Genomic DNA, 14,817 nt, shown 5'->3' with positions numbered 1-14,817 from the left:
AATATACCAGTGGTTTTCAGAACATGCCTTGCTCCTAATTTGAACAAAATGAATTCTGGGCGCTCCCGAGCCGTGCATCGCACAAGGACAGGAGCTAAAGGACCAGAGAGTCTGGGTGACTGGGGCTGATGCTCTGACACAGCCGGGGACAGGAGGGTGTTGTGGGCGGGAAAGATAATATAAAAGATGGGGGGGGGGTGGTGTCTGTTTTCCTCTGATGTAACCGGGATTAAAAGTCCATGGGGAGGAAGAAAAAAAAAAGACACTATTCTCAGGAAGACAGAAATCCTGTGTTCTCGGGGCTCGGGCTGCTATTGTGAGCACCTATTCCCAAAGAGGAAAAAATAAAACAGTAACGGTGTCACCAATCCACCAGCTTGATCTAATGCTCTGCAAGGCACTTGGCCCTCCTAATCACCAAAACCCTGAGGGTCATGGAGGGAAGAAGATACTGAACTCTCCGAGCCTTTGACCAAGTAAGAGCCTATTCTCCTCACCACAAAGAGTTCACTTTGCTTTTGTGAACAACACCCACAGCCATCCAACATCTGACAGGAGGCTGGAAATAAAGCTGCCAGAATCGGGGTCACAGATGGGATTTGAAATATGCCTTCCCCATAATGTCTATTGTGAAGGGCCCTCTAACAGCTTCTAGGTCCACTGCTCCTAGAAGAGAGCCAGTCAGCAGGGAAGGGGTCCACACGGCAAAGGAAAGAACAAGTATCAAAGAGGGCTTTAAACTAGAATTCACTGATGAGGAAAAAAAACTAGAATGAAAGTTGGTGGAGAAGACCGGAAAGTGGCGAGCAGGGTCATGAGGGATGGGAACACTCAGTGGGACAAAAAAGTGACCGTTCTGTTGGATGTCTGAGGGCTATTCTAAAATTATGAACAAGAGCACAGTGGATCCAGGGTATGATCAGAGCTACGACCAAAATGGCCTTTCAAAAGCTGGAACACAATACAGAAGAGCTCACAAGGAACAGCGTGCCTGGATCCCAGCAGAGAAGGCAGAAGAAAACAGAGCTTTTCCGGAACACTCCCTGGATTCTATAAAATAAAGTTCTGTCTAGTTACAAGGGAACAGGACCAGACACTGTACCACAAACACAAATCCAGGCTAAGGAAGCCCCCTTCTCCGGGGTGCTAACTCAAAGGAAAACGGCTGCTTGGGATGACTGTCCTAAGTCAGATCCTGACCTTGACAGCGATGAGTCCTGAAGTGACTTGCATGTGGACCAGAAGGAACAAGCCTCCATCCAGAACGAAAGCATCTCGGCTTTGACAGGGTTCCATTGGCAGGAAGACGATCATAATGATGGTGAGAGAGATGTAAGACAGACATGGCTTTTGATGGGCACTTCAGTATCATCATTTAAAGTACACAGTGGATTCCACAAAGGGGTTACTGTCATCACGCAGGAGTGCTGGGAGACTACTGTATATAGTCTCATTCTCAACATTTAAGTCTAGAAACCACTACAAATTCTAAACTAAGCAGTTGCATTTGAGGCCACATCTGGACATTTTCCTATAGTCCTCTAATAAAAGTTACTGAAAACTGCCACAGGTAAGAGACAGTGGCAGGGTGGTGACGGCAGCGGTGTAGCTGGGTGAGGACATCCATGTTGGACTGGCCACGAGAAGACATCTTAATACTGAGGGTGCAAAGAAACCTAGGACAGGATCATCACAGACACCGACAGCCTCTTGCAATGTCTGGGCAAAGAAGAGGTCACGTATGATATAATGACCAAAGTCATGTGACCTAAGCTCAGTTCTCAGGGGGTAGTGGTGATGACAAGAGAATTAAAACATTTCAGACCAAAAGCTAAGGAAAATCAGACTAAGAAAAAAGTGATGAAAACAAAGTTGTTTATAACTGAAGCCATTTGCCGAACCAAGTGAACTGAAGGCTGTCTCCATAGCCTCGAGCGGGAAAGAAGATTCCTGCTCAAAGTTCCCCTTAGTGATTCGTCAAAGAAAACAGGCAGCAGACAGACACACCAAAGGGAACAGACAGCATAAGAGAGAGAAAGAGAGGGGTGAAAAGCCAAGCTTCAAAACACCAGTCATCAGCTAGACATGCCTACTTTGGTTCAAGGTATGAAAGACAGACTGGAGAATAAATATATAGGGTCAAAAATTATCTTCCATAATCTAGTAAACTTGGGAACAAAGCAAATAGAATATCTGCCTAGAAATCAAGCGTATTCCTGGAGTTAAAACCTCAACAGACTGGTTTGTCAGCAGTTTAGACACAGTTAAGAGAGGGTTAGCAAAGTGGAGAGCAAGGCAGCAGAAGTTACCTAGGATACAGCACAGGGAAAAGGAGAAACGGAAAACATGGAAGAGGGTGGGTGGAGCCCGGAAGATCTAGCCCATGCCTGTCTAAATTCTCAAAATGGCAGCAAAGACAAAAGATGGCAAAGTAATACCTGAAATACATTGAACCTGGGTTTTGAGTAAAAATGTGCCAATCCATTCAAATTTTCAAACGGGATAAACTAAAAGAGCTCAACATCCCAACGACTCACAGCAAGACTTCAGAAAAATTAAAGGCAGAGGGAAACACACACAAGCTTGGGTTCATTTTCAAGGAGGTAACAGTAAGATTGACAGATGACTTCAAAATAAAAGCCAAACAGCAGTGAGGTTGGGCAGCCACAGAGCACGGTAGCAGCCAGTGGAGAATACGGCACCCCTAAGAATGAGGCTGGCATGTGTACACAGGCAGCACAAATGGAACTAGGGAAGTGGCTGGAGACAGTACAAAGGAGTTGGGGGAAAGTATGGGTGAAAATGATCAAAATGCATTGCATTATTATATGCAAGTATCAAATTTTCAGATAATTAAAAAGTATTTTTCTTAAAAAGCAAGAATGGGATGGACATCATTACATACAAAAAATACACTAATTTAAAACACGCATTAAAAATTATATAACACAAAAGTGGAAGGGGTAATGTTTCAGAGGTGGAAGCAAACCAACATGGGCAGCAGGGAAGACACAAGAGAGGGTAATGGAACAGATGTGGAAAAAGTAAACAATAGACATATAAAAAATGTCTATTTTTTTACCATAATCTATGCCATTTCTAAAATGTGAAGTTAAGGAGCTAGAGTGCTGGCTGTTCTCTGTGGAGGACCTGAGTTTGATTCCCAACACCCATGTCAGGTGACTCATAACCACCTGTAACTCCAGCTCCAGAAAAAAAAAATCCAACACCCTCTTCTGGCTCCTCAGGTACTATACCCACCCACACACACACACACACACACACACACACACCCCTACAATATTAAAAAAAAAAAAAATTTTCAGAACAACACTAGATCTTCACAAAATTAATTTCTCAAGGATGTACTTTTTTTTTGGTTTTTTGAGACGGGGGTTTCTCTGGAGCTTTGGAGGCTGTTCTGGAACTAGCTCTTGTAGATCAGGCTGGTCTTGAACTCACAGAGATCCACCTGCCTCTGCCTCCCGAGTGCTGGGACTAAAGGCGTGCGCCACCACCGCCCAGCAAGGATGTACTTTAAACCAAAGGAAAAGGTACTGAATGAAGTCAGAGATACAGAAAGAAAACTGAAAGCAAAAAATATGTGGGTATGTGACCAAATCTAAATAATCGCACCCCAAATCATGGTGGGTTAAAAATGAATAAAAGAAGATGGAACCACAATATGGAACAAAGACTATTTTAAGCTCCAGACATGAAATTCTGGCATCATGCAGTAAGGACACTATTTACCCTAAACCACCCTTTGCTCTAGCAAGCAGTGAGCCCAAGTGTCCCAGGATGCAGGGAAGCCACACACATGCAATGGAAGGCTGTAGACAAGAGTGACAGGGTGGCTTTACTTTAATCTTTTCCTCGTAGTGCTGCTCTTTCTGTTTCAAGTGTACTTCTAGGTGTTGCGCTGAGACCTGAGCCTCCCGGTGTTTCTCCTCCAGTTCCTGGACACAAAAGAACAGTCAGTCAGGCGTGCTTGGGGAAGGGCGCCAATGCACATGAGACACAGGAAACACAACCACCACGCCACAGGCACCGCAGGTGACAGCCAGCCACTGCTCTTCCAATACTAGACTAAGGCTCTTGGGAAGGAAACCGCCACCATGTGGCCCTGGCTCTCCCAAGTCCAAGCAGACACAGACACAGACACACACAGACACACACAGACACACACACACACACACACACACACACACACACACACCCGTACACACAGCTGGTGGGCTGTGAGAGCAGATCGGTTGCTGTGACAGGTCAGACAGGGGCAGCGGCTCCACTTTACAGAGAAATAAAGGTAACAAGGCAACATTTGAGAGAGCTCAGCATGGCACAGAGATCCTGACCACTGTCTTGAGCCTCGGGCTGTTTTCAATTGTTAATATTCATCAGCCTTAAATAAGAAAAAGGATTTTAATTTATTATGAAGATAAGCAATACTATGGGTCTTCCTCATTCATAAAGGCATTGCTCAAGAACCCTCGCTAAAAAGGAAAGCTAACGTTACAATTAGCGTAAGTATAAAAATAACCGTGGCATTTTGAGTGATTATTGTAAATGACTGGCATGTGGAGAGTGTGAACGTTGGAGATGGACACGTGATACAATGTTGATGAGAAGCAGCGCTAACAGGACTGGAGATGAACACGGAACCCAGGCAGTGACAATGAAAATGCATGTGTACACACAGGTGAGAAGAGAAGCTGGAATCACACAGACAGCTCAAGTTGAAGGCTCTCTTGCTTCTCTTATTGCTTTTTCTGCCTTTAAGCAAAATTGTGATCCGTTTGAAAATTACACCAACTCATTTGTCTGTGGTTTTAAACCGATCTTTTAGGAAACACAGCATCCAATTCACTAAAAGACACACTAAATGCAGACACGGTTGCATCTGAACCAGGAGTCTGGACCCCTTAGTTAATTACTGACATCAGAAGTCATTACTCCCAAGTTCTCTTCTCTTTATATTACTGTTGAATTTTCTTCTGTGGAGTGGAAACAATGGATAGAGAACTTTGAAGAATGAAGAAGTTATATGGGATATGTCCACAAGACGGAAGGTGGGGGAATACTTTTGACAATCACATACATACAACAACCCGCAAGTCTGCTGATACAGGCTTTTGCCTGGAGGGCCATTGAAATGTTTGGTCTCAAGACCAGGTGCACAAAACCTGCTGCAGTCTACCAGATGTGCTCACCGGAAGCTGAATGTAAACAGGAATCTAACTAATAAAGACATTTCATGGGCTTTGTTCACTAAAGGACTGCAGGCCTCTGACTAAAACAGAGGCAGGCCCGTAATGAGGCCCCAATTGCCCTTTCTGAAACTTCTGGAATGGCAAGCATTTTAAAGCAAGGACATTTGGTGACCTGCTTGCCAGCATCATCACTCTATGGTGGTTTGAGGAACCGTTCTTGGCCCATGACCCATATACTCTGCAGCCTGAGCACAGGGTTCTTGAGCAAGAGGCACGTTCTGTGAAAACGAAGGCACAGACAGCCACACACAAAGGCACTTGGGGAGGTGACAAGATACATTCAGGATAAAGATTTGACTGCTTGGTTACAAGTCCCTTGGTGATCATCTTTTCTCAGGTTCAGTCCTCATAAGATGGCACAGAAATGGGGATGGAAATCTAAAGATAGGTTAAAATAAAAACCCACCACTCAGACAGCTGAGACTGACGACTACATTTACAATCCAGAATCCGACTAATGCCTCACTACTTGGTGGTTTTGCTTTTTTTTGTTGTTGTTGTCATTTTTTAAAACATATCTTTTACTATATGCATCAGAGTAACTCTTCCTTATGTCACGCAGTTACTGGTGTTCACTGCTATGTTTCCAGCTCCTGGAACAGTGCCTGGCACATAGTAGAAGCTCATTAAATATTTGTTGAATGAATGAATGAACACATCACCTTTAAATAGAGAAACACTCTGGAACCACAAGAGTTAAGCCCTTCATTGATATTGCTCGTTAGTCGGGTAAGGGGCAACAGTGGCAGGATCTACCCTTATTTACAGTAAAATTCACATGCTTGACAAGAGCCCAGAGAGATTCTGATGACAGAACAAGAGATCAGAAGAGTGGACAACCACATTTGTCTTGTGTGCAGACACACACACATACATACAGAAATATAAAGACTACAAGGCAAAGCAAAACACTTTAACCCAATTCCTCTTCTATCTATTTGCTCAAAAACACCCTTACATTGTGGGAATACCCAGAGAAATCGATCAGTTGTTGCTGAAGAGTTTGGTATTAAGTGCTATGCAAACCTGTAAGTCAACCATTCTTGAGTTCATATAGCTGCAGGCACCTCATTCCCCAGAAGTGACAAAAAGAAAGATGAAGTGGCCTATTCCCTCCCCACACCCACCTCCTTCTAGGGGACAAAAGGGGGATTGGCCATGAATCCCAAGCCATCCCTGAGCTTCTTAAATATGACATCAAACTTCTGGCTTTGAGAGCGAGACTGGAAGGTGCTGCCTCCCACCCCACCCTCCTGACCCAGCCCAGGAGGGGCATCATTGCATCTACGGTCTCAGTCACCCCAGCGCACATTCTCTGATTAAGTTAATTTGGTCATCAGTGCTGAAGACAGAATCCCAATTATGACAAGCCTAAAAAAAGATGCTCAGCGGAGGGAGGCAATGGGGTAAAGTACTAATAAGAGCCAACCCAGCAGAGACTGTGAGTGGGTGAACAGCGAACTGAGGCAGATACTACTCTTAGGAAAACAACCCATGTAACTCACTTCTTTTGTTTCTCAAACCAAGAATCTGGGCTTTGGCCTTACAAGTCTAAAACCCCAATAGGTTTTTACACTGGTTTTGCCACATTAATGGCCAAACAAAACTCTGCTAAGAGGACATCAGGAAAAAAAAAAAAGATAAATGCGCAATTTCATTCTTTAAAATGCCAGGCGAGAGCAAATACTGGAATGTCCAGTATCAGCTCATCCGTGCTACTCTCCTTGTGGTCTCTCCATTTACCTATTTGATGACACCTCCCCTGGGACGGCCTGTGAGTCTTCTTGCCCCCTTCCCTTTGAGACCTCTGACCTCTCATCTTTGAACTTTGCAGCTTTCGTTCCTGCTCACCAGAATTTTATCAGCCATCTGCTGGATCTGTTGGGACTTTGTCTGGATGTCATCCTTCAGTCTGTTTTCTCTACGCTCCATGGTCTCTAGTCTCTTTACCTTGTTCTCCAGAGAATGGCGGCGTTCCTGTAGGTCGTGAATCAATCAGAGAGTTTTAATGGAGCAACTGCTGTGGGCATACCACCTGCACCGAGGGAAAGAGCCCTCGAGAGGCAGACACTCTCGAGTTGGAAAGAAAAAACTCTCAGGCACCTGAAGCAACGGTGAAGACGACAATTCTAGAATTCGGGTGCTCGGCTGTGTGGATTACAAGAGTGCATTCATTCATTCAAATATTTACCAAGCACCTACTATCTGCGAAGTACCACACTAGGCATCATGGGAAAGACAGAAAGGGAGATGATGTCACTCTGCCCTCAGAAAAGATAAGACAAACAACAAATACAACATGGGTTAAGGGGAACGGGGTCAGGGGAGAACCACAAAGACAACAGGCACAAAGTACTGTGGGGACTGATGGGCAGGAAGGAGGACGTTTAGACATACAAACTGAGGTGTGAGGTGAAGAGGCATGAGCTCTGGAGAGAGACGACACAAGGTAGCTTGGAGTGAGGAGGGCAGGAGAGGATGGGGACGAGGGAGCGGGCCACTGACACACACAACCATCTTATGCATAAGAGAAAGTTCAGGGGAAACACAGAGGTGGTCAAAAGGCAATGGGAGCTCCAAGGCAAGCCCAGACTGACCACTGTATGAACATGAGCGAGTCAGAGCAAGAGCAAGTGAAAAGGAGCCAGCATTTGTGGGTCAAATGGCTGTTGTTCCATAGGGCTCAGGTGCACCCAGCCTCAAGGGTGCACCTAAGATATACAGAGACCCTCAAAGACTGGGGATGGGGAAGAAACTTGGGGGCCCACAAATATTATCCTATGTGAGTTAGGTGGGGAAAAGGAAAGATTGGAAGCTGGAGATCAGAAAACCACTTCATCCGCTTAACTAACAGGAAAGGGGTCTGGACCATGAGGAAGGCTACAGAGAGGGCAAAGAGGAGGGTAAGCTTTGTACTTGTAGGACTCGGTAATGCAGATGATGCCAAGGTTTCAAGGCTAGGACAACCAGGAGAATGCTGGTGACCCCAACTGGCATGAAGAAACTAAAAATAGAAAGTCAGTTTTTGGAAACAGTACTGGGGTCACTCTAAACTTGAGGGACTGTTCACACACACACTTGGGATTTCAGGACAACAGTGGGAAACAGCCAGGAATGAGGGTGAGGACAGACCCCAGATAGCCATGTACAGGCAGAGTCACATGCAGGTGGTGGGGAAGTGAAAAGACCCAGGGTCAGACAGGACGGTGAAATCAATTACGTTACAATCAAACTCTGTAAGACAAACACTGAGGGAGGGCACCGGAGAGGCAGAGACAGGTAAAGGAGTCTCACTGTGTACTCTATTTGTCTGCACTGTTTACGTTTTTCAGTGAAAAGCCACTTGTATTTTCAGTATAAATAGTTATATGATTTCAACAACAACAACAACAAAGAACCTGATGGGGAAAGGGCCCAAAACACAGGCCTGGAGTCACTGACAAGGGTAGCTGGCAAAGCTGTGGAGAACAACCTGTTAGATCACATTGTGTTAGAAACAGCAAACCACGGGGAAGAAAAAGAAAACCTCAGAGCAGCAGCTAGTGAGCCTAGATAAAATAGAACCCAGATCAGTCCAGAGGCCAGAGGAGAAGCAGGAAGGAAAACGTCCTGTCCAAGCGTCACTCGCCTCAGAGCTGCTGAGACACACGTGGAAGGGATCTTCAGAAAGGAAGAAGTTTGGTCAAACATGAGCAGGTGATTTTTACAGTTTCTTTGCCTCAGCACAACCAGGGGTCAGCCAGGGTCAGAGCACCACTTACTGAGGACAGGGCCCTGCTCACCTCGGCTTCGACCAGCTTCTTTTTGATGCCTTCAGAAGAATCTTCTCTATTGTGCAGCTTTTCCAGCTCCCTTTCGGCTCGCTCCTTTGCCTGGCGGATGTTCTGCAGGAGCTCAGTGGCCTCTGTGCTGGCCTTTACAGCCTGGCAAGAGAAAAGGGGACAAGACATAGATGTCTACATGTATTTGTGGAGGGGGTAGGGTGAAGAAAACAAAAATAGAAAAAGTTGGTGACGCTGAGCACATCAGATCCACTCTTCAAAACACAAGCATTCATTTATTGCATATTTTGTATGCATTAGGTACACTGTTTTTTTAATGGCACTGAATTTGGAACACATTCCATAGTTACAATTGATGCACTTCTCTTTCTTGGGGTGACTGGAATCTTTCGTGTCTCCAATTCAATGCAACACACAGAACCAAACAAAAAGAAGCCCAGAATTAATCTAGTTCCTTCTGACTAAGCTGCCTGTAGGAAACGTGTAAACAATTACAACAGGAAAATAAGGTCAAACGCTAGCTGAGTCATGACCTTTCAAAGACTGTAATAGTCTCAGGTCTGTGATAATCGACAGGGTAAAAAGAGAAGGCTAAGCTTCTTAATTTTGTCATTTACTAACTTTTATTTTGATCTAACCTGCACTACAGCTTTTACAGCACTGTGGATGACATCTGAATTTGGGAGAAAAATTAAAATGCAAATGTATGGGATATATAGTTTACATTTTATTTACATGAATATAGGATGCATATATTTATGCATGGCTACCACAGCATGTTTGTAAAGAAGTAAAACCTGTCCTTATTAAACCAACCAGCAAGCATGTGCAGAGACGTATGCAGAAACCTCATCCCAAACCGAGGTCCCTCTGCCCTTCCACTGGGCATTTCTGGTGTTCACTTAGAGAAGCCATGGAATTGTGGAGAGTGGACCTTAGCAGGCCCCATCACAGAAAAGGGAGAGCTATGAAGGAGATGCTAATTAGCCTGATCACATAACTGAATACATACATTAGAACACCATTTTTTACACTACAAATATGTTTTTATTTGCTAGTTATTCCTTAATAAGCTAAAGCAGGCTCTGTCAACAAAAAGTTTTTAAAGTACAACTGAAGCAGGACCATTAGCACAAACTTTGTCAATACCCCCCACACACACACACACACACATGCACACTAACACCATGACACCAGGGAGCCACTGACAGTCCCCAGAGAAGGGATCTGTCACAGTCCTGCTAGAGAAGGACCCAGGCTTCCTCTACAAATATGCAAAATGGGAGCCTGGCCTCTCCGGAGGCACGAGAAGCCGCCTTTGTGTTTCTGTCCCAGAGTCTCACACAAGTTTGTTTTTTAAAAACAAACACTGCCGGCACATTACAAAAGGAAAGCTTAGATGTAGAATCCTGATATATGATATCTGAGCAGTACACAGGCTCTTCATCACCTTTGCTGCCAGTGACTGACAGCTTCTCTCATCTTTACTGCCCAGAGTGGGGCAGACAGGGACTTGGGAATGGGATGCCCCCTCAAGCTCCCTAGGCTGTACCTACCTTTTCCAGCTTCTCCTGGAGCTCTTGGATCTTGAGCTGCTGCTCGGCATTGATCTATAATTAAAGCCAGGAGAGAAAACAGACAGCGATCAGAGCCTGCATCTTGCTACCTGAAGCATGGTCCTATTTCCTCCAGGGTTCTGCAGAGCCTCTGGGATTTGCTTTCTAGAACTTGCTAGCATAGAACATTGGCCTGTCAGAGAAGTGTGGGTGTGTCCCAACATGAAAGAGTAGCAACATATATGAAGAGAAAGTTGCTCAGTATCTTAACACAATAAAAAAGTTACCAAGTGTCTGAGTTTATGTGTTACTGTGGTGAAGTATGATCCTCCACCCAAAAAAGAAGAAGAAAGAGACAGGAAGGAGAAGGTATTTTAGGTAGGCTTGGTGGCATGTGCCTGAAATCCCAGCACTTAGGAGATGGAGTCAGTAGGATCAGGAGTTACGTCATCCTCAACCATATAGTAAGTCTGGACTGCATGAAATTCTCTTAAAAAAAAAAAAGTGTTTTTTATCTCTTTAGAACCACAGCTAAATCTTGACATGGACATCCAGAAGCCATTAAAATGTAGGGGCATAAAGCATAGTGTAGTAGTAACAGTACAGGCTTGCATTTAATCCCTAACACCGAAAATAAATAAATAAATAAAATATGATAGATGTACCAAGTCTCTATGAAAATACTCTTAGGTGGTAAGCAATCACCGATACTATTCCAAAAACATTTGTTCCAAACAGTAAGCCCAATCACAGAAGACACACCTTCTCAAGTTTGGAATATTCTCCCACTTCAGGCTTCCCTTGGTCCTTAGCCTGTGGGTTAAAAGACACAACATTAGGGATTCAACAGCCCACATGCATCACCTGTTGTACTTCCTTGGCCTCTGTGACCAACATTACAACAAACAATAATAATGTTATCTACAAATGAAGACGGGGGTTTTCTAAAGAATCTCATTGTGTCTCCAACCTACACTCATTGAGCCAGCGTGGCCTTGCATCTTGTGAAGGTCATCCAGGTCCGTGCCCCCAAAGTCCCCTCTTGGAGGGTGGCTGACTACCTTCATCAGTTTGTGCTGACATTCGGTTGCCTTCCGCTTGAATTCCTCGGCGGCAAGCCGAGACTCTCTCAGCTCAGATTCATAGAGATCACTGCGTCTCCGGGCGGACACGAGGTCCTCTTCCAACTGACTCATCATCAGCCTCATTTCTTCCACCTGAGCCTGGTACTCCTAAAGAGCGGGCAGAGGACAGAAGATGAACCCGGGAGCGCCACAGCAAAGGGTGGGCGGTGAAGACAGATGTACATCGAAGAAAGGTGTCAAAGAACAGATGGGCAGACAGAGAAAGATGTGAGCAGAGTGATCTGGACACAGAGGCAAAGTGGAGGGGCGTTGGGAGATGGAGAAGAGGGAAAAGATATTAAATTGCTTCAATGCAGAACATGTGTGTTGAGTAACCCCACCACAAACACACGTGCTGCTGAATCAGACTCTGAGCAAATGACTACACAGATTCAGAAAACCCCCAGGGATGAGCAGACACAGGAGAGCTGTTCTCTGAGCGAAGATGAACTGCATGTATGGTTCTCTTCCAAGGGTGCTCGTTTCTATGGATTTGTCCTTCGGACGCCACGTGATCCTAACACAATTAGATATGGTACTAGCTTTGAAATTAACCTTTCAGACAGCACCAGAGGGTAATTGGAAACCTCGGAGGAAATCATCTGGGAAGGTGAAACTCATCATTGTCAGTTTCTCACCATTAATTTTTCTGGGCTCAAAACGGAAGGTTGAGCTTAGCGTCGCCCCTGCAATGCAAGTCACCCTGAAACCTGGAAGAGTCACAAAACACTGGACCGAGACTAAATAACTGGCAGGGAAGAAAAACAAACGTTTCCCCAAGAAAAATTATCTTGTTCCCTGAAGCAAAAAGCCTTAAAATGATCCAAACAGTCCGATGTTTTCCAAAATGAATCTTCTTAAAACCAAACCAGAACATTTGAATCAAGGCTTCCCACCCCCTACCCACCCACACACAAAGAGATTTACCAGAAGAAACAGGCAACAGCCTTGAAACTTAGGAGCCAACTATAGAAAGATTCTTCAGTTGCAAAATCAAGGCTAAAGTATGGTGCCCTGGCTAACATGAGCAGGATAGGAGGAGGCAGGTGGAGAAGGACAAGAAAATAAGCCAGCACTGTCTTTGGCATTCATAAACTCCAATCACATCTGCAAGGTGATGCATTGGCTGAGACAGAATGTTGGCTTCTGGGTTTCAGTTCAGCATATTGCAACTTACACTTTGGTTATTTTTTTTGTTGTTGTTGCTAAAGTTGGGCCCTACCTTTGCATGTGCTAGGTAAGTTCTTGTCCACAGAACTACAATCCCAGCCACTTGTGATAGCACTTTCTCTGTCTCCCTCTCCCCATCTTCCCCTCACCAGTGTGTGTGTGTGTCTCTGTATGTGTGTCTGTGTGTGTGTCTGTGTCTGTCTGTATGTGTGTGTGTGTGTGTCTGTATGTGTGTGTCTGTGTGTGAGTGTGTGTCTGTGTGTGTGTGTGTGTGTGTGTCTGTATGTGTGTGTGTCTGTCTGTCTGTATGTGTGTGTGTGTGTGTATCCGTGTGTGTCTGTGTGTGTGTCTGTGTCTGTCTGTATGTGTGTGTCTGTGTGTGTGTCTGTCTGTATGTGTGTGTCTGTGTGTGTGTGTGTGTGTGTGTGTGTGTGTATGTGTGTCTGTATGTGTGTGTGTCTGTGTGTCTGTCTGTATGTGTGTGTGTATCCGTGTGTGTTGTACATTATTATGGGCATGCACGTGCCACAGCATGCATGTGGAGGTCAGAAAACAATTTTCAGTCTGTCAGTTCTCTCTCCCACCACAAACTACAGTCAGCATACTTGAGTGGCAAGCATGTTTAACAACTGAGCCATCCGGCCTGGCCCAGTTTGCCCTTCTGTAATAACAGGGTGTTAGGTACCCTGTTTGAGCTCACCATAATGGATCCTCACCCAGCAGACCCTGGGGAGGTGGTATTACAAAATCTTTAGAGTTCGGGTAGCAATGCTCACCCTACAGGGAGGAGCACGGACATCACTACACTCCCTCCCACCCAGCAGTGCACTGTTACTGAAAGCCAACCTTGGGACGATGGGCACATGGGTGTCCTGTATAGGATACACAAAGCACACGATGCCAGATGACAGAACTTCAGACATCTGACCCAGGACACAGGCCATAGGTGAAATAGTATAGCCTTTACTTGGGTTTCTTTATGTCGTTCATGACTCTTGACCCTTCCATCCATCAGGAAAAAAAAAAAAGGTGTAGGGGGGGGAGCCTAGTGAAGTGACATATGTCTGTAATGCCAGTATTTAGGAGCTAGAAGCAGGAGGATCAGGAGTTCAAGGTCATCCTCAGATACAAAGCAAGTTAGAGGCCAGGTTGACTATATGGGACCCTGTCTCAGAAACACTCCCCCTTCAAAAAACATATATTCACATATGTAAATACACATATACACATAAACATACATTACATACACTCACATAGTCATATATTTTATATTACGATACATTAAGACTACACTCATAAGCATTTAAATGTTAATGTGATCTATAAAAGAAATACTTGTAACCTAACAGTTCAATTTTTTAAACTTAAATTAAGGGGAAAAATTGAGCCCGGTGTGACGGCACATGGCTGTAATCCGAGACATAGGTAGGCAAGAGGAACCAAAGTTGAAGGCCAGCCTGGGCTACATGTAAGAGAAGATTAAAATATTTGAGTATTATGTAATTATTACTCCAAATGACTTTCCCATATCTGATATGTCATTGTGCCACTTTAAAAGCACAGTGGCCCCCTGCTCCCAAGCCCGTTGTGCTGAATATTAAAGAGAACAAGGGTCAGCAGATAAGACCCTTCACAGTGAGGACAGCAAAGATCTAAGTCTCTGGCATATTTTGTCCTCAAAACTCTTCTTTAAAAAAAAAAAAAGTATGACATTTGATGTGTGTATGTGTGTGTGTGTGAGAGATGGTGTGGCCTGTGGAGGTCAGAGGACATGTGTAGGAGTGGGGGTCTCTCCTTCCATTGTGTGGGTCCCAGGGATCAAACTCAGTTCTTTGTGGTTGCAGGCAAGCACCCTTATCCACAGGGCCATCCCACCAGCCCTCAAGCTCTCTTTTCCTTCTCAAACTTGTGA

General features: G+C 44.8%; 1 protein-coding gene across 12 annotated transcripts in view; it reads right to left on the bottom strand.

Moving 5' to 3' along the window:
- Cit (citron rho-interacting serine/threonine kinase) overlaps positions 1-14,817 on the bottom strand; it is a 175,323-nt gene that overhangs the window by 67,291 nt on the left and 93,215 nt on the right. For 7 of the 12 annotated variants that reach the window (XM_027414197.2, XM_027414198.2, XM_035443253.1 and 4 more), the window contains exons 14-19: positions 11,586-11,843; positions 11,374-11,424; positions 10,612-10,665; positions 9,056-9,196; positions 7,125-7,250; positions 3,864-3,959 (exon numbers count right to left, since the gene is read on the bottom strand). In XM_027414197.2, coding sequence (XP_027269998.1) covers positions 3,864-3,959; positions 7,125-7,250; positions 9,056-9,196; positions 10,612-10,665; positions 11,374-11,424; positions 11,586-11,843 — 726 coding nt within the window. The remainder of the gene's footprint in view (positions 1-3,863; positions 3,960-7,124; positions 7,251-9,055; positions 9,197-10,611; positions 10,666-11,373; positions 11,425-11,585; positions 11,844-14,817) is intronic. The other 5 variants (XM_035443256.1, XM_035443257.1, XM_035443260.1 and 2 more) reach the window with 1 other exon arrangement.

The sequence above is a fragment of the Cricetulus griseus genome, chromosome 4 (genome assembly GCF_003668045.3).
Source record: "Cricetulus griseus strain 17A/GY chromosome 4, alternate assembly CriGri-PICRH-1.0, whole genome shotgun sequence".
In the NCBI taxonomy this organism is placed as follows: Eukaryota; Metazoa; Chordata; class Mammalia; order Rodentia; family Cricetidae; genus Cricetulus; species Cricetulus griseus.
This window is presented reverse-complemented; position numbering and strand designations above follow the sequence as displayed.